Raw genomic sequence first — 20,017 nt, forward strand, 5'->3', positions numbered from 1 at the left:
AAACTCAAGTATTTGACATATTAAAGACATTGCTCATTGCATTGATAAGATATTTGTTTATGCAAAGGTTTGTAGTTTTCCAAACTAAATTTAGTGCAGTAAAGGAAGTGGGTGGTGGTTCTAAAACAACAAATGCATCCATTTTTCAAAAAACACACTCAAGGAGATAATCAAATTATATGGTTACTTGAACCGGATCAATGAAGTAAACAAGTCTCACTTAACATAGTCTCTACTAGTCTTTAAAATAGAAATTTCTACTTGTCTTATGCCTTAAAGTTAAGAACATGATGTTTTTAAATCATTGACTCTCAATATTTTGTGGGTTGGTGCCCACTTTCACCAAATGGTGTTTTACAAATGCTCCTTTGCATACTCCTGAGGTATTAAGAAAAAAAATCTCTGAAAAATGCAATCGATTATTTTAATCAAACTTGCTAATTTTGCACAGTGGTTTATTATCCATTTTTCTTCGCTAATCAAAGCTTTGCATGTACCTCTTTTTAGATATTTGCATTAACAAATGCCCCTAAGTTAAACTTTTATGGAAATTACTAAAAAAGATGGAAACTTATATATAATAAAATTACATTGAACTTTGGCATATTATCAGTTATATTTCTGCTCACTGATAACACAATGTCCTATTCATATTCTTAATTAAAAAAAAAAAAATTTTTAATCTGTTTAAAACACAAATATTGAACCTGGTTTAAAATATTTTATTTCTAAGAAAAATCACAACCACCTTCCCTAGACACCCTACTGATATTCCATAGCACCTTCCATAGACACCCTACTGACATTCATTGGCCTTTTGTGAACTTAAGATACCCGAAGGGGTAACTATTCCCTGATCCATCAGATGTTTTAAGGGTTGATAACTAGCCTGGCTAGTCATATTCCTCTGGATAGGATTCCAATCTATCACTGGTAATATGATATGACGGTAACTATTTCTGAATAAGTAGGGTGGAAATCCCAATATTTTGTTCATTCTGTCCTTTTACCTCTACACTGTTGTGCATGCACACACACAACTTTTAACTGCTCCATGGTGTAGCACACACTGCTCATTTCATGACTGCCATGTGTGCTTTCTTTAGAATACTAAATGAAAAAACATTACTTGCTCCTAAATGAAACTTCTATTTCTTGGAGGAAAGGAACAGTATGAATAACCCTACTTCATCTCAATCACAACACACTCACAGTAGGATGTAGACAATTGTGTGTGTGTGTGGAGAGAGAGAGAGAGGGAAATCAACCCAAATACTTGTTCAGTAATGTATTTAGAACCTTGGAACGATGAGCTCAGTAAGATATAAACTCAGAATGCAGAGATGGAAAATTTACTGTAAGACATTAGTAAGAAGCCCTAATGATTTAGCTAATCAACTGTATATAGAGGGAGAAAACTGAACAGAAAGCAGGGCAGTAGTAATGTTTTGGTTCCTGTGTTTTAAGGTCAAAGAGAATTATATAAAATAGTAGAGATTGTTCACTAAAGGATGTAGTTGTTAGATAATTTGTGATTAAATACAAGCAGAAGAACATGAATTAAAGTTCAAGAAATAATATTTGACATTTAATTGAAATACATCTATACAATAAGCTACATGGTATTATTGTAACTGTACATGGTTGTTTGATTAAGAATTTCACTACACAACAATATAGTTCCAGGTTTGATCTGACAGCATGGCACCTTGGGCAAGTGTTTTGTACAGTAGCATTGGGGTCCAAATTCTACTTAAAATACATTGTGAGTAGAATTTGATAGACAGAAACTGTATAAAAGCCTGGTGTATGAGTAATGAATCATCCTTACTAGAGGTCACTATTTGATACAAGAAAAAATACAACTACTAAGTAGAGAAAAATACAACTGCTCCAACAAGAAAGATTCATAAGTCAATGAGAAAATGTCTGAGTCTTAACAAGTAAGTAAAAGAATCTCTACATGTTCACTTGAACTTGCAAGAAATAGCAGCCAAATCTTGCTTAAATCACATCCTTTCATCACTACTGACTCTTCTAATATTACCACCACCAATAAAAACACAGAAAGACATGAGCAAACAAGGATGCTTCAACTCAGTTCCTCAATCTGCATGAAACAGCAGCTGCATCACCCAAAAATTACACCCCAGCAATTTAAAATGGAGGTACATATTGGATAATGAAGTCATATATGCACTATGTTTAGAAAAAAATTAATGTGGTCACAACTAGAATACCTTTGAAGGTATTGCTTGGTAGTGGTTGATAGGAGATAAAACAAGAGGCTTCAAAAATAAACTGATACAGATGACATATATGGCCCCACTGTCTAACTTTATGATGTAGTCACAGCCACATTTAACATATTAACTCTTTGTCTCTCACCATCTATCCTGCAACAGAGGTTAACTATTCTCTGAATTATTTACTTCTTATATTTTCAAACTAACTTCATAAAGAAGACCCAACAGCCATCAGGAGACTTTCTCATGATAACTAAACATCTTCCCTTCTATCTAGTATCTTTTAGACAGCTGTAGACTATTACTGTAAAGACCTCACAACAGAAGCAATGCGGTGTACCCATCAAAAGCCATGTAAAAAAAAGGAACAAATGAACCTAGAGTAACCTAAGGTCATACCACTGACCTTAGAGAGACAACCTCTCTAAGGACAGTGGTATGATAAAATGCAATCAGTTCACTGTAAAGTAGTTGATGACAGGATGGGCTTGCATCTGCAAAATCCACACACACACACACACAAAAGGAAGGAATGAATAGAAGCAATGCAAGAGAGAGGACTTTTTAGTCTTGTTGCAGAAAACCTCTCTAGTGCCAGTGACACAATAAAATACAATCAATTCATATTGTGAATTGGTTGGTGTGCAAGAGGGTGGACATCCAACAGCAAAAACCTTGTCCTCGAAAGGAAACTATGAACTCCATAGGCCCCAGTACAAGCAACCCATCTAGGAGAACATTAAAAAAATTGATGAACAATGGAGAGTACTCTATAGTGCTGGTGACATGATAAAATGCACTCAGATTATACTATAAGGTAGTTGGTAATAGGAGAAGCATCTAGCTACATAAAATATGACAAACAGCAAAGATAGCTGGGTTTTCACTGTTGTTGTATGTACCTGGTGAAGAAGGATGCAAAGAGTTGAGAGAAACTGTGGAGACCTGTCTATCCGACTCATTCCAACCTGGAAAAACAAATATATAATGATGATGGTATATATACTCACCAATCTCTTTTTTCTGTATTCTTCATCTTCTTCTTTCCGTCTCCTCTCTTTCTCGGCTGCTGTTGGACTCGGCTTGATGTCCGATGTTTGATGTTTATAAGCTGTAGAAATTGTACAAAAGGAAATATTTTTCAAATGAACATTAAAATCATTAACAAATTACTATATATATATATATACACACACACTAAAACATCTATACCATACATATATGTTTCAGCACATATTATTCTTCCCCCACTCTCTGTATGTATATATGCATGTATGTGTGTGTATACACACACACAGATATATAATTGACAAGATATATAATGTCAGTTATAAATTAATTAGACAAATCTTGTGTCTCATTCCAAGGATGGAACATTGTGAGTGAAAGGTATCAATTCCTTTGACCAAAAGAAAGAGCATGTATTGTTGAGTGAAACAGAATGGATCAAATAACAAAAATAGCTCTCTGGGCGCTTCTCACTACATCCAAGAACAGCTATGAATGAATAAAGTGGGCTTCATAAGTTATAATTTTGACTTTACCCTGATATTTCTCTTTGCCTGGAAAGTTAATCTGTTCTTTCTTTTGACTAAAGCGGAGGGAGATTATATACTAGTATGTGTGTGCTAATAAATATTATAGATATTAAGAGAGAATGAAGAAAAAAGATTTGCTTAAACATTAACTCAACACAACAGTACCACACTTACATACTGCAGAATATTATGAATCCCCATCTCAAAAGAGACATATCAACAAGCATATTATTATTATTATTATTATTAATATTACAATATATTTAATTTGAATTAAAACAATTTACATAAAGTAACAAACTTAACATTTGGGAATAAGTGATTAAATCGATCCAGTATATTATAACTGGTACTTTTGTTATCAACTTAATAAGGATGAAAGACAAACCAGATTTCAGCAAGATTTGAACTCAGAAAGTAATCTTAACAATGTACTACAAGATATTTTGGCTAGAACTATACTCGTTCTGCCACTCACCACCACCATAATAATGATTTCTGATATAGACATGCAGCCTACTGAATTTCAGAATTAGTTCAAGGTGCTGTTACATTGTACAAAGATATATGCATGAGCAGGCGTGAAAGCTAGGATTTGTAAAGGAGAAGAATATGAAAGTTTTGATGTTCATGCACATCTCAAGGACATTAAAAATACAAATCAATAAAATGAGGGATTTCACCAGGAATGAAACTGAGTTGCTGACTTAGAAATGTATCATTATTCTATCCTACTATAGGGCACCTACAACAATGAGATGAGCATAGAGCTGTAAAATCTTTTTCTAAATCTAAAGAACCATGCAACCCATGAAGGTATAGGAGACAGAATGAGAAGAAATAGAGATATATGTTTAAAAAGAGATATTACACAATCAATGTTAAGCATCATGCATAGCTTATAGATTTTAATACAAAAGTATTTTTAGTCTTTTTCAAATGATCACTTGGCTTATTGAAACGTGGTTCAGGAGACCTGAAGAAGTGATATAAGCTTGTAGCATAGCACCAACTTCATGATGTCAAGTAAATAAACAGTAAAATCATTCCTTGGATAGAGCACCTGTCATTTGGCAATAATAAATCTAGAACTTATTTCTCAATGTTAAGTGGATTAAAATGTATAATCAAGGTGACCTAAATTGTGCACATTACATTGCATTACACACACACACATACACATATACAGAGAGAGAGAGAGAGAGTGCGAGAGAGAGAGAGAGAGTGTGTGAGAGAGAGTGCGAGAGAGAGAGAGAGAGAGAGTGCATGTCTGTTGGTGTGTAAGGCTATAGTTGTTTTGAACTCAAGACTCTAAGATCCAGTACTCTAGTACATTGTTGAATCAGTCAACACGTGTGTGTGGATATACATACATATATCATCATCATCATATATATATGCTCCATATAAAATACTCCAATGCTGTTATAAAGCACATAACATATACTCTGATAGGGGCTGCAATTGCCCTGAACACAGCCAAGAATTCCTTAGACTGATACACACATATACATACACATGCATACAGGGAAACAGAGAGAGACAAATAACAATGAAAAATACAAAGAAATATAAAAAGAGGGAGATAGAGAGAAATAAAGAGAGACATTTTAACTAATCCCACCATAAATTAAGAATAATAATTTCTAAATTTGGCACAAGGTCATACAACATCAATAACAACAACAGTTATTATTATTAGCAGCAGCAGCATAATCACTGTTGCATTACCAAAGAATGGATCTTAGTAAATCTATGGGGAGTCATCTAGGCCCTACCTTCAACAACAGTTAAGTTGCAAAGGGTAAAAGTAAGTTTCTGATTCAATATTCATAAAAATGGTTATTTGTCCTACTTTTCATCTTTGTAACTGTTGCTGTGTTGCTCCTTTGTTTTTATTTACCTTCAGTGATATTTCTTTTGTTTTAGTTCCCAAACTATGTTCTACACATTAATGCTTTTGAAAAAAAAGCTATGTATGTCACAACTCTTTTGACTTAACTATCCACTTATCTCGGTCAAGTTGTATATTGATTATAAAATGGTTTTATGAGGACCAATGAAAGCAATGAAAGGTTGAGTTGATAGAGTAGTGGATAGTTCAGATAAGAGAGTGGTGAAATATTGAATAAAATAGAACAGTGCATTGTTTGTGGCAAATGGTTTAATTGTTGGACTGGTGGGTAGGTGGATGTGGATGGTCATGTTGATAGAGTAGAAGATATTTAGGAGGTAGGCAACTGGTGCTGTGCCAATGGCCAAAAAAAAAAAAAGAAAGAAAAAACAAGTTAACTTTCAACAGTACAGTTCACTTAAAAGCAAATAGGTACTATGCAGTGGAATGGTACACTACCCTAAGTAGCAGTGTAAAGATAATTGACAAAGTTTCATTATCAAACAGTGAAGAGTTCACATCTTTTGTACATATGGGCAAATATGGGAGGTGTTGTTTGTGGGGGAAGTGGGGGAAGGGATTACACTGGTTTTAACAACAGATCAATAAAACCAAACATGCATTGTTGGTAATTTCTGGTCATAAGATAAAAAATCAAGCAGATGGCGTGAAGAATTTTTTAAAGGAAGATGTTTGAAGATCAGAGTTAAGTAAAGGAGTAGAGCCAAATGAATTAATTTCAGTACAGAGATGCTAATTATTTTATTGACTCAATAAAAACAAAAGACAAAGTCAACTGCAGAAGGGTTTGAACTTAGAACATAAAGGCATCTAATTAAATACTGGTTTCAAATTTTGGCACGAGGGCAGCAATTTTGAGGGAGGGGGTAATTTTATTACATCAACCCAGTTTTCAACTGGTACTTATTTAATGAACCCTAAAAAGGATGAAAGGCAAAGTTGACCTTAGTGGAATTTGAACCTAGAACCCAGAACATAAATGTCACGAAGCATTTTGTCTTGTGTGCTAACAGTTCTGCCAGTTTACCACCTTATGTAATTAAATATTGCAAGGTATTTTGTCTTATGTGTTATTGTTTCTGATGGCAATTATCATAAGAATCTGTTATACACCCACATTAAAAAAAACATTTTAAAATCATTTAATTTTTCAGTATTAGAAGTTTCTAATACCATTTGGAGAAGGCAGAATTGATTAGATGAACTCCAGAACCTGACTGTTGTTCTATTGAACTTGCCAAGATTCGAACGCAGGAAAGAAAATGGATGCACCTAAGAAGTATTTTCTCTGCTGTTCTGCCTATTCTGCCATCTATACTAAACACACAAGATTCCTTAAAGTCTTTGCAGAAGTCTTCATGCACTTGACTTGTTAGAAATAACAGCCAAATCTAATTTTAAAAAAGGAAGGTCACACTGGACAATATAGTTTTGGATACACAAAAAGATGAGATAATTATTGATAAAATCCTTGTTGATCATAATTTTAGTTGACCTGGGCCTAAAGAACAATAAGATTTCCTGAGACCAATGTTTTCAGTTGCTGTTGATGCCTGACAATAGATTTTTTCTAGAATATAGACATTTAGGATTTTCTTTCTTGCCTTACTACTACTACTATAGCTAGAGTGCTTAACCCCTTCAGCTTTTTTAATAAGTAGGTACTAAACAAGTGCTACCAATAATAGAATCATAAGTACAAACTTATCAAAGTTGGACTTATATCTTCAGAAAATATATTTGAATTACTTTCTTACTTTGCTCCACATAACTGGTTATTTTTATGCTTCCTCCCACATAGCTGCTCTATTTTTTTTAGTTATTTTATTATATAAATACTGATAATTATCTAATGGTGACCTGTTTAGAAAACAAACTAAAGAGCAAGTCTTATAAGAGACAAGTTTAACAAAAAGCTGAAACTAATACGATTTTATTTGATTCAACACAGCAAATGAAAGCATAGCACAGAAAATCTGTTGATAGAAACAAGGCCAATTGCACAATGTAGTTTGCATTGCTGCAACTATTAATATAATTATTACAACCTACTGAAAAGATTTTGTCCTATATGGATGGTTTTGAAACCATTGTCTGAGTAACTGGAGTATCATATATATTTAATATGTGAGTTTTTCTTGAATTTTGTTTTATTCTGTAGCATACTTTTCAAATTGGACATGTGTCACTACTCAGAATTAAAACAGTTTATAAGTCCTGGAATATTGAAATGATGCATCAGTTATAGAATCATGGATTGCTTTGTGTAGCATAAATGTATGCTAAAAATATATATATATATATATGGAGGTGCAATGGCCCAGTGGTTAGGGTAGCAGACTCGCAGTCGTAGGATCATGGTTTCAATTCCCAGACCGGGCATTATGAGTGTTTATTGAGTGAAAACACCTAAAGCTCCATGAGGCTCCAGCAGGGGGTGGTGGTGATCCCTGCTGTACTCTTTCGCCACACCTTTCTCTCACTCTTTCTTCTGTTGGCCTGCTCGCTTAGCCAGCGGGGTGGCATCATTAGAAGGCTAAAACAATGCGAAGCGCATTGTGACCAGCGATGTGTAGCGACATCTGATAGCCCGGTCGGTCACAGTGATCATGGCGATATATATATATATATATATAGAGTTGTGAAAAGACTAAATTTGTCTTCTAAGTCGATTTAGAAGTCGATTTAGCTTTTCATCCTTTTGAGGTGGATAAAGGATAAAATACTGGTCCAGTACTAGGGTTGATGAATCTTTTCACTCACCAGCTGTGAAATCTTATTCTAGTGTACTTAAAAAAGTGAAAATAAAACAGAAAAGAAATTAAGATAAATTCTACAATATTTCTAAAAAATAAAGTATTGAAGAAAACCCGAAATTATGAAACTTGATATCCTTTATAAGAAAGAAAAAAATTCAAACAGGGTTGGTCAAAAGTCACCCGATAGTAAATCAAAATTCCATAAATACTTAATATTTAATTTTATTTATTCATTCCAATTATGAATGTTTAGTAATTGAATGCTATGAGTTAAAATTACCGTTTTTTTTTTCAGCATTTGTCTATTTATTTGCAAAGTCTCATATAAAATAATTTTTTGTTTTAATCTTGGAATTTAATGGGTTTTGATTTACTGTCAGGTGACTTTTGGCCAACCCTGTATAATGTACATTGATTTAAGTAAAATATATATTTCTTTACTACCCACAAGGGGCTAAACATAGAGGGGACAAACAAGGACAGACATAGGTATTAAGTCGATTACATCGACCCCAGTGCGTAACTGGTACTTAATTTATCGACCCAGAAAGGATGAAAGGCAAAGTCGACCTCGGCAGAATTTGAACTCAGAACGTAACGGCAGACGAAATACGGCTACGCATTTCACCCGGCGTGCTAACGTTTCTGCCAGCTCACCAGGCCCAGCTGGAAGTTTAACCTTTTGACATACAGGAGTCCCATTCAGAGGGGAGCCTTGTAGTCTCAGTTATTTAAGCATTATAGAAATTGGATAACCTCCAACCTGATGCGTCAGTGGGCCTAGAACACACACACACACTTTTATATTGTAAGGAAGAAGATTGTGTTAGTATGAGCATGTGATGTGTACAGATGACAATACAGTTGTATAAAGAAGTGCAGGGTACCCAAAGCAGGTGAAATATGCAGAAAGAGGAGATCCAGGAAGACATGCAATGAATGGTGAAAACGGATGAGCTTAATGGAGAAGATAATGATAGACTAAAATGATTGGCAACATACAGTGCTGGAGAGACCTGACCTGTAAGCACAGTGAAACCAATGTTAAAAAAATTACGATATTGATGGAGTTGGGGGAGCATAATGTGTATGTGTGTGCATGTATATATATATATATATTCATGCATGCATGTGTATGTGTATGTGTATATATATATATATGCATGTGTGTGTGTGTGTGTGTGTGTGCATATGCATGTATTTGGATCTTGCCAATTTGTCATTAAGTCTACATCTGCTATTTCTTTCTCTCATAATCCCATCACTCATATCTTCACTTATCTCCACCATTCACTCTCCCTCTACTTATCCTGTCTTCTATTTGATGTATTTAATCAACAGTAACCACTTTTATTTACATTCTTGCCTTGTTACCTGGAGTGAATGAACACATGACTGAGTAGTAAAAACCCACCAATCTCATAGAATACAAGGTTAGTGCCACAATAAACACCATCCTGTACACTCTAAAAAGTGGTTGGCAAACCAGCTGAGACAGCACAGATTTGAGAAGATCATTCATCTTTAGTGAGGACATGACAACCTCTCTAGTGCTGGAGCCACAATGAAATGCACCCAGTACATTTTATAATGTAATGAATAAGCAAAAGCAACATAAGGTCAAGAGGACCTTGTAGTTTTGTTGAGGACATGAAACCTCTCTAATGCTGGTGCCATGACAAAAGGTACTGAGTACACTCTGTAAAGATGATGATAGAAGAGCATGCAACTGTAGAAATCAAACCAAAAACAAAATGTGTAAAGAAAAATCAGTCTTCCAACCAGTCTAAGTCTGAACAAGAGAGCTAACTCAGATCTTGGCAGCCCATCTAACCCATACCAGCATCGAAAGTTGAAGTAAAGTGATGATATATATATATATATATATATATGTATGTATGTATTATTTCTGTATCATATATATTTCTATACTATACATACAAGCACACACACATGCATACACAGAAAGCAATGCTAGGGTATATGGCCAAAAATAACAAATTATTAACTGTATAAACATATTACGAAGTGAGAAGGAAACAATCCGCAATTACAGTTTTTGTACTGTTATTGTATATTGGTACTGATCTAACAGCATGACTGGCTGTTTAATTCTTGAAACTAAGGAAGAGATGACGCAGTCACAGCAGCCTCTATATGTCAACGATGGAAGTGAAGACACACTTAAGGATGACCTGTCATGAAAGTGTCATGAGTTAAATTAAGAAAGGAATCTTAACTTTTTTTTTAATGTCAGAATAAAGTAAGTCAGAGACTAAGGAAATAAATGGACACATAGTTTCATTAATTTAGGCATTAAATGTTCTTGAGGGAAATATGGAAACTTAAAAGTAAAAACACCGAGATATGTTAGAGATATGCATGAATTCTCATTTCCCGAAATTTCCAGAAACCAGTAATACACAAGGGGTGAAACTAAGCAGTATGGAAACACAACCTTGACCCCTGGTCAAATAGACTTATAAAGAAACAAGGAGAGACAAATGGACACGGAGAGATCGGTAGACAGACAGATACAGTGCTTATCAAACATCACAGTATGATTTGAAGAACCAGTTTGTGAAAATTATGAAAAATTTTGTAGGAAGACAATTTTATAGAAGGGGGAAAAAAAGAGAAAAACCTAATAGTTATGATGCCCTAAAGAAAAGTAACTTTTACTGTTGAATTTATTTTGTAAACTGTATAAAGCCTGTACTGTCAATAGTCATAAAGAAATCTCAGGCTATCAAAGACTTCAAAAGAAAGTGAAAATGTTTTCTTTTTTTTATTACATCTTGTTGGTTTCTTTATTTGATGATTTGGAATTTTATTTTCCAAAATTAAGATATCAAGCCCTTTACCAGTTAAATAAATCCCAGAAGTTAATTGCTTTTTATACTTTATGCTACTTGGGAATATCACATGTTACTGGGAAAAAATAACAGCTAAATTTGAAGGCTTGAAAATAAAACTCTGAGGTATGTTAGGTTGTTGCAAGGAAGTAGTTCCCAACCTGAGTACTCACACCTTCTGGGAGTGCAAGATAGCACTTCAGAGGCATGACGAAGGAGGACTGTATATATATATATATATATATACATACACAAATCTGAAGAATCTACTAGAGTAGATGCAAGCGGTAATATATGATTTATAAAAACATGTGGCATATCAATAAAAATCTGTAAATGTACAACCATCCAGATTTCTGAGTACCTTATTTTTCTAATATATATATATATATATACACTCTACTAAAATTGCTATTCAGAATGAAATTATTAACTTACTGTTAAAATAACTTTGTTCTATTAAGCACACCAAAAACTTTATTCATTCTAGAGAGCAATAAGACCAAACAAGTTTAAAAATAAATTGGTTATTAGGAAATTTACTTTCTAATCTCCAAATGTAGTATTACTTTGGTAATGGGTGTGAAAATTAAATCAAACATTTCTGAAGGTTGCAGGGCCTAGAAAAGGTTGAGAATCACTGCAGTAAGGAAAAAAAGAAATCTCTATTGTTTCTACCAGTGCTGTTAAGCAGAGCAATTTCAAACTACAAACATTCCAGTTTGAAGTATTCAGCAGAGTTCAGCCTAAAATCTCAAGATATTTCCTCCTTTAAAGAAAACTAATATAACACATTCATTTGTTTATCCATCCATTTATTTATTTACTTCTATTGTATTGGATCTACACTGTCAATGTACACAAATGTTATTCTGTTGAACTTATCTATACTGCCAATGTAGGTTACCAAAACTGTATTCTCTTATTACAAATACAGCATTACTGTATTGATTCTATATTGCCAAGATAGACTAATACTCCTATATTAACTTTATACTACCATTACTGCATGTGCTATCTTGCCAGTACACACCAATATAGCTATACGAGTAAAAGAGAGGAACAGAGAGTTCTACACAGCCACCTGACCTGCTTGAAATAGTAGCCAAATTTCCTTCTTAAAAAAGGGAAAGAGACATGCAGCCAGAATAATATACTCTTGAACTCATTAATGGTAAACAGAGATGGTTGTGACAGGAATGTCTATGAACATAAGACTGCTCAATCAGGGCTGATATGGGTTAAACATAACTATTACTGTTTGGACTGTATACTGTCTAGAATTACCATTATTACATTAACTCTATATATCCAATTCAACCCATTAATTATTTTGGATTCTGGTGATTCTAAACAAAGCAATACATTTAAATTTCAAAATATTTAACCATTACTAGTAGCAACATGCACACACACACAGTTGTTTAAGAATTGATAAGTCAGAAAAAAAAGGAACTCATATATTTATATATTTGTCAATAGAGTAGGTATATGTGTGTGTATATATATATATATATATATATATATGCACATTAAAATGAGAATATAGATTTGTAACACACATATACTTAACAACTGTAATCTTTAATTGTCAAATTGAAAAAAGAGAGAGATTTATGTAAAGCCTTGGAAAATAAAACAAAATATAAATCTAATAACAACAAATAAGTTTGACAAAGATGTTCTTGAAATAGAAAGAACACAGGAAAGAGTGTATCAAAATTGATAATCTACAGAGCAGGACAAAAAATAATTTGTCAATTACACAGCACTTCCATTGCTTATATTAGAAAATTGTTTCTCTTCTGTTATATCTATTTACACCAAGATGGATACAGTTACATGCTGTGGGCACTGAAATAATAGTCGACCTATTGCCTGTCTGTCTGGAACACTTACAGATTGAGCTAACTGAATGCTTAACATTCAGTAAAATGGAATTAAGAGAAAATATTCTGTAAAAGAACACTAAGTGGCTGAGAGTTAGGATCATGGTAAGGAGTTTTGGTACATAAACATAAGTAATAAAATTGAAAGGAAGAAGATGAATGAGCTAAATGTAGTCTGGCAACTGTGTATAGGCAGAAGAGGAATGAGCTGCGTGTAATCTGGTGACTGTGAATGGAGAGAAGAATGAGTTGAGTGTAGTGAGAGAATATGTAGAAAAAAGGAGAGGAATTTAGAAACAAGGAGGAATGGGATGAGGAATTTTGAAACAAGAAGGAATGGAATGAGAATATGGAAGGACAGGGAAGGAACAAATATATTTAATTTTGTTCCATGTTAACATGGGTATGGATGGCCTTTTGCAAATTTGGACGCATGCATGTTGCCTCAGCAATTGTTTCAATGTTCAGATCCTCTTCTTTGATAAAGGCAGACTGAGACAAATAAAATTAAGTAGCTCACCACAATAATTAAAGATATCATATGTAAACTTATGATCAGTAGTCCAGCACTTTAACCTAACATATACTATGCTTCATTGTTTTTAAATTTATAATTCATTTAATTAAAACAATAGAATAATGCTATATAATAAATACTTGTAAAATAAAATAATAAGTACAGGCCTGGCAGTGTGGTCAAGAAGCTTTGCAATCACATAGTTCCCAGTTCAATCCTGCTTTCCAGCATGCTGAACATGTGTCTTCTATTGCAGCCAAACAATAGAAGACACTTGTCTAACATAACTTCCCTGTGTTAGAATGTCTTGTGAGTGGAACTTCGTTGAGAGAAATAGTGTGAAAACCAGTCATGTATGTATGCAAAGTTCTGAATACGTGAGTGTGTGTGTATTCTATGTTTTCCCAGGTAGTGTCATGTTCCTTTATGCCTTGTATCTTAGTGGTTCAACAATGAATATTTGTCTCTAAGTAAAGAATAAATGAAAGCCAGATAGAAATTTATATCTAGAATATCTTAAACGCTTGGCACAAAACAGTGGCTTTGAAAACTGTGCAAATCATTGAAGTGAGAATCTCTGTTTAATGCCAAAAAAAATCAAACCTGACTAGAGTAAGATACTAGAAATCGCAAATAAAGTCCATACAATAAATTTAGGTAGCACTGCTTCGTTTTGCCAAACAAATTTCATAAGAATATTTAAACACAAGAATATGAGTTACACAAATATAAAGAACTGGAATCCAGAGAAGCACTGAGTGCATATAATTGAGTAAAACCCCTCTGTCATAAAATTTCAGGTCTTGTGCCTATGTTAGAAACAATTGTTATTAATAGGAAGCAGTTACAACTGAAACCCGATTCAATGACTGATATCCTTATCGTATAAACTTATGGTCCTGTGTTGTTTCAACCCTTTAGCATTCAGATTACTCTCTCAAATGTAATGCTTATTTATTCGCATTATTTAATCATGCATCATTTTGTAGCTAAGACACTTTCATGATGTGATTGCTTAGTTTCAGAAATACATTGTAGTATAGGTGTGAGAGGCCAGTTTTAACATAAAACTGGTAGGATGTTTTGGCCAGATATAGCCAATTGGAATGCTAAAGGGTTAAGAAATAAAGAGAAAAGATGTAGTGGATAGCAGCATGCAGAATTAATAGAGTAACAAATTAAAAGCATTGTGTTATTAAATTATTTTCAAATCCTGCCAAAGCCAAATCCTAGTATCAGTAAAATAAGCCATTATCAAAAGCAAGGTTAATTTAACACTATCACCAAGAAATGTGTCTTCATTAGAAATCATAATTCTTGTGAATAGAGCAGAGAATGGTAGATACAGCAGAATACTTTCTGGTATGTAGCTACACGTCATTATATTTTGAATTCAAATGGAATAACAGACATTTGAAATAATGTAATAACACAGAGGCAAATAGAAAGCAAAAGACAACCTATTAACCTATACATACATTATGTGTGTGATCTTTTGAACAGAGTGTACAAGCACATATAATGTATTTAAATTTAAATATTTATTATTATTATTGTTACTACTACTACTACTACCACCACCACCACCAACAACAACAACAACAACACTACCACCACCACAACCACTGCTACTACTAATAATAATAACTACAACAAGGCTGTGATCTGGTAGAATCATTACAGTGCTATTATGTTTTGAGTTCAAAATTCTGTTGAGGTCAACTTCACCTTTCATTCTTTTGGAGTCAATAAAATAAAGTAACAGTCAAGTACTGGGGTTGATAGTAAAGACTAACACCCCTCCCTCAATATTGTTCTTGGTGCCTAAATCTGAAAATCATCATTACCATTATTATTACTATTATCATCATTATTATTATTATCAGCTTAGGCAGTGAGCTGGCAGAATCATAAGCAAGCCAGTATTTAAAATGCTTAGCGGTATTTCACCTGTTGCTACATTCTGCATTCAAATGCTGCTGGGGTTGACTTTGCCTTTCATCTTTTTGGGTTCAATAAATTAAGTACCAGTTACGCACTGAGGTTGATGTAATTGACTGGTCCCCTACCCCAAAATATCAGGCCTTGTACCTTATGTAGAAAGTATTATTAATTTTAGCTGATACTGGTGCACAGTACAAAAACTACTGGCCTTGCGTCCACATAAGAAATAATAATTATTATTCTTGTTATTTATCCTGATGAAGAGAGGTAATGCCCACACAGTCAGATGAGATAAATTGATGTTCTTAATAGTCTTGCTGCAAAGGATTTTAAGAATTAAAAGCTGAAGTTAAAAAGAGAGTTAACGAGAAAGAAAGATAGAAAGAAAAAGATAGGGTGGGAATGAATCAGAGACTGACAGAGAGTGCATAGAATCAACTAATAAAATTAACAAGCAACTCATTTTGATTCTTAATATTCAATTGTTACAGGCTAAATAAACTGTTTTAAAAAGTTAGCATTTTCTGTTTCGCACATTTTGCCCAAAGTAGAATTGCAAAAGTCAGTCTTAATGTGTCTTGTATATATATACATCTTGTATAATCTAAAAGAGATCCTTTTCCTTAAATAATTGGCCATTAGGTACAATGGTAATTGAATACCAGGTATTATAAGTAGAATTGTCTCTTGCTCCCACTAAGCTAGCTAGATTACAATCAACATAACTCCCTTAAACATCTGCATTCTCCACCCACCAGTAGAACACAGGAATTCTCCATACAGTTTTCATAAATTGTGCATTTGACATTTTAGCTGATGTATATAAATATTGAGTGTGTGTGTGTGTGTGTGTGTGTTTATGTGCACATGTACATGAGGGTGAGTGCATGTTTACACATGTCAAAGCATGTGGCTATGTGACCTAATGGTATTGAACTTATGACTGTAAAGTTGTGGGTTTAATTCCTGGGCCAAACACTGCACTGTGTTTTTGAAAAGCACTTCATTTCACATTACTGCAACCGATTCAGTCGGAAAATGGGTATCGGCCTAGTAGTGTTGCAGCTCTCTCTCTCTCATCCACCATCACATCTTAGATTTTACACACACAACCAAGTCATACTCTCTTGTCAGCGCTGGCTATAGTTTTGTTTATTTTTTTTAGCGATCATTTTAAATCGTTGTGTATGTTTAGGCTTTACTTAAATTCAATAGCAAAACTTCTTTCTTATTTATATTCTGTATAATGCTAATTAAACTAAAAAGGTAAGGCAATAAAAATTCCCAAATGATCCCTACATTTTAGTCCCTTTCATGTATGTTAAGCAGGGTTTGCGTCATTAAAAAAAATGTCACATTTATACACACATATAAATGTTAAATGATACAAATAGAAGACTAGAACTCAATACTCAAAAGTAGAGCAAATATGTGTGTATATTTAGCTGTAAAGCTATATAAATGAATCAAGGAAGTACAATGAACAAAACATTCGGGCCCTTGATCTACTTACATAGCTTACAGCTAAATTGTGTGTGCAGGTGTGTGTTTGTGTGCACATGCATGCGTGTGTGTGTGTGGGGGGGGGCGTGTGTATGTGTAGAAGTATCACCAAAGCAGAACTGACATGCAGATAGAAAACAACAATATACATTAAAAAGAAAAACTACAACCACCATTCCATGTACTTGCAGCCATCATTGGTTGGTTGGTTTTGTTAGAAATAAATGAAAGGCAGGTAAAAACTATGTTTTACCTTTAAATTGTTGTTATGTTGTTATAACAAAGTTGTTTTACCACATTGCTTGCGCACAACCATAGATATAAAAGGTTAAGATTTTATCGTGAAGTCCATATCATGTAATTATTTCATATAAACAGGTTGGTTGTGTTTCACATGGCTAACTAAATACTAAGAGAAAAAATTGCTGTGTGTGTATGTATGAGGGAGAGAAAGAGAGGAAGGAGAGAGAGAGAAAGAGAAGTAAAAAGAGAGAATGGGAGATAGTGAGAGAGACTTGACTGTCCAAAAACTGTATATGAAATGGAAAATGGAAACATCTCTTAAGCACCCCACCTGTTCCAAGGAACAGAATTTAATGGTTGTTCAGTGGTATGAAGTGAATAAGAGTTAAATCACCTGCAGGATAGGATGCTGATCTATTGTAGGCTGACATTCCCAAATGATCAGACACTTATTCCTGATAGCTGAGTGTTAAACTTGGATAATACAAAATAAAGTGGTTGGCCTAAGAACACAATAATACATTCACAGTAGACTTGAGCTTGTAACTTAAGAGCAAGTAGTTCAATATCTTATCTGTTGCATCATGGCTCAGTGGCTAGAGCATTGGGCTCATTCATGATGTAGTGAGTTTTATTCCTGGATCAGGCTGTGTGTTCTTGAGCAAGATACTTTATTTCAAGTTGCTGGAGAAATGAGTTGTGATGTCACTGGTGCCAAGCTGTATTGGCCTTTGCCTTTTCCTTGGATAACATTGATGGTGTGGAAAGGGTATGCATGGGTGACTGCTGGTCTTCCATAAACAATCTTGCCCAGACTTGTGCCTCAAAGGGGAACGTTCTAGGTGCAATCCTATGGTCATTCATGATCAAAAGGTGTCTTTATTCTTTACCCTTAGTCTACAAAATTGTAAATAACAACAACAGCAACTGGAACACTATATGACTAACAAGTGTTCTAAGTGCTGTTCTCTTATCTAATTATGAGTATAACTTTAGTAAAGATAAACCTGTAAGGGAGTCTCTACATGGTTGGTTGCCTTGTTAGAAACAGCAATCAAAACTCCATTAAACCATATACAACCATCTTAAAAAACAAAAAGATATATTATGCCTAAACAAAAAATGGAATGGTCATGGGAGTATTGCTTTTGACCATTACTTTTCATTCAGGGCTAACCTGGAACAAAACAATATCAATTTGGAAAGAGAAGACTTGACACATTAACTTCCCTGGCCATACATAGCATTAAAGCCATGTATAGCATATAGCCAACAATGTTTATAATTTTTCAATGTGCACAGTTTAGAAAAGAATGAACTTTACTAGGTTGGTTTCACCAAGTTACAAACATTAGTATTAACCAGGTATGACCATAATTTAATCTTTCTAATCTTTTATGGTTAGCATGGAAAAGATTGGGCTTTTATAGGTTGGTTTATTCAAGATACACAAACGCTGCAGTATATCATGTATCACAATGAGGGAGCCTCCACATAAGTCACTCAACCTACTATATATGAAAGCCAAATCTCCCTCAAATCACACCCGATTGTCTTAAAAAAAGAAGTTAAAATGAATAATGTCATTGATATATTTTGTCTGAAAAAATAAAGGGATGGCTTGGCTGGAAAGCCTTTAACTCAATCATGGTTAACCTTGGACCAAACAATGATGACATGTGCATAACAATATAGAATGAACTACCAGTACGTTTCAATTAATTATTAAAATAACTCACTTTTAAGATGTAGTTATTAGGCATGGCTGTGTGGTTAAAGCTGTTTAATTACATGGCATGGCACTTTGGGTAAGTACCTACAGCAATTGCCTTGGGTTGACCAATGTCTTCTGAGAGAAATTTGATAGAAAACTCTGTGTGTGTGTGCATGTGTGTGTGTACATGCATGTGCATGCACAATGTATATGTATGTTGTGCATATGTAAATTTCTTCAGGTATTTAAGTTTGTAAAAGAGTGGCATTAAACTTTAGGGTTGAATATAATTGACTGAAATCTCAAGCTTTCCATATAACTGTAATAGTTCAATTAAAGCTTCAATTTTAATATAGCTGGTCCAAACTAGGAAGATACCAGCTTTTCTTTTTAGGACAGTTAAGCAGTTTGGTGACTCACCCCATTTCAATAAATGAATATTATTTCAAAAAAAATTTTAATATTTATTTTTTTTAGTTGAACAGACAAGTTTTTCTTTGGTTATAAATAATACAACTTAATTCAGTCACTTTACTACTGGTGTAAAGCACTTTTTTCTCCTGTTTGTGTATATGCGTGTATGTAAAGAGATAGCAAAAAGCAACAGACCAACTGACATGACAAGAACCATAGCTTACCAATTACGCTACAGGGAACCTACCTCACCCTCCTTCTCAAATTAAAAACTGAAACCTATTATTGCTTATATTAATATGTATTAATCACCTTTCTTTCTCTTTTACTGGTTTCAGTCATTGCACTGTAACTATGTTAGGGTAATACTTTCAAGGCATTTCACTAATTATATCACAGAAGAGTAAATACCACAGGAAATTTAATAAAATATTACATGGGACACACACAACAATCCCTCATAAACTCAACAATTACATG

At 33.9% G+C, this 20,017-nt stretch overlaps 1 protein-coding gene across 13 annotated transcripts in view; it reads right to left on the minus strand.

Moving 5' to 3' along the window:
- The window catches only part of LOC115212426 (sorbin and SH3 domain-containing protein 1), a 504,251-nt gene that overhangs the window by 48,751 nt on the left and 435,483 nt on the right, over positions 1–20,017 (minus strand). For all 13 annotated transcript variants that reach the window (XM_036503384.1, XM_029781340.2, XM_029781341.2 and 10 more), the window contains one exon: positions 3,257–3,357. In XM_036503384.1, the coding sequence (XP_036359277.1) occupies positions 3,257–3,357 (101 nt within the window). The remainder of the gene's footprint in view (positions 1–3,256; positions 3,358–20,017) is intronic.

This window comes from Octopus sinensis, linkage group LG5 (genome assembly GCF_006345805.1).
Source record: "Octopus sinensis linkage group LG5, ASM634580v1, whole genome shotgun sequence".
In the NCBI taxonomy this organism is placed as follows: Eukaryota; Metazoa; Mollusca; class Cephalopoda; order Octopoda; family Octopodidae; genus Octopus; species Octopus sinensis.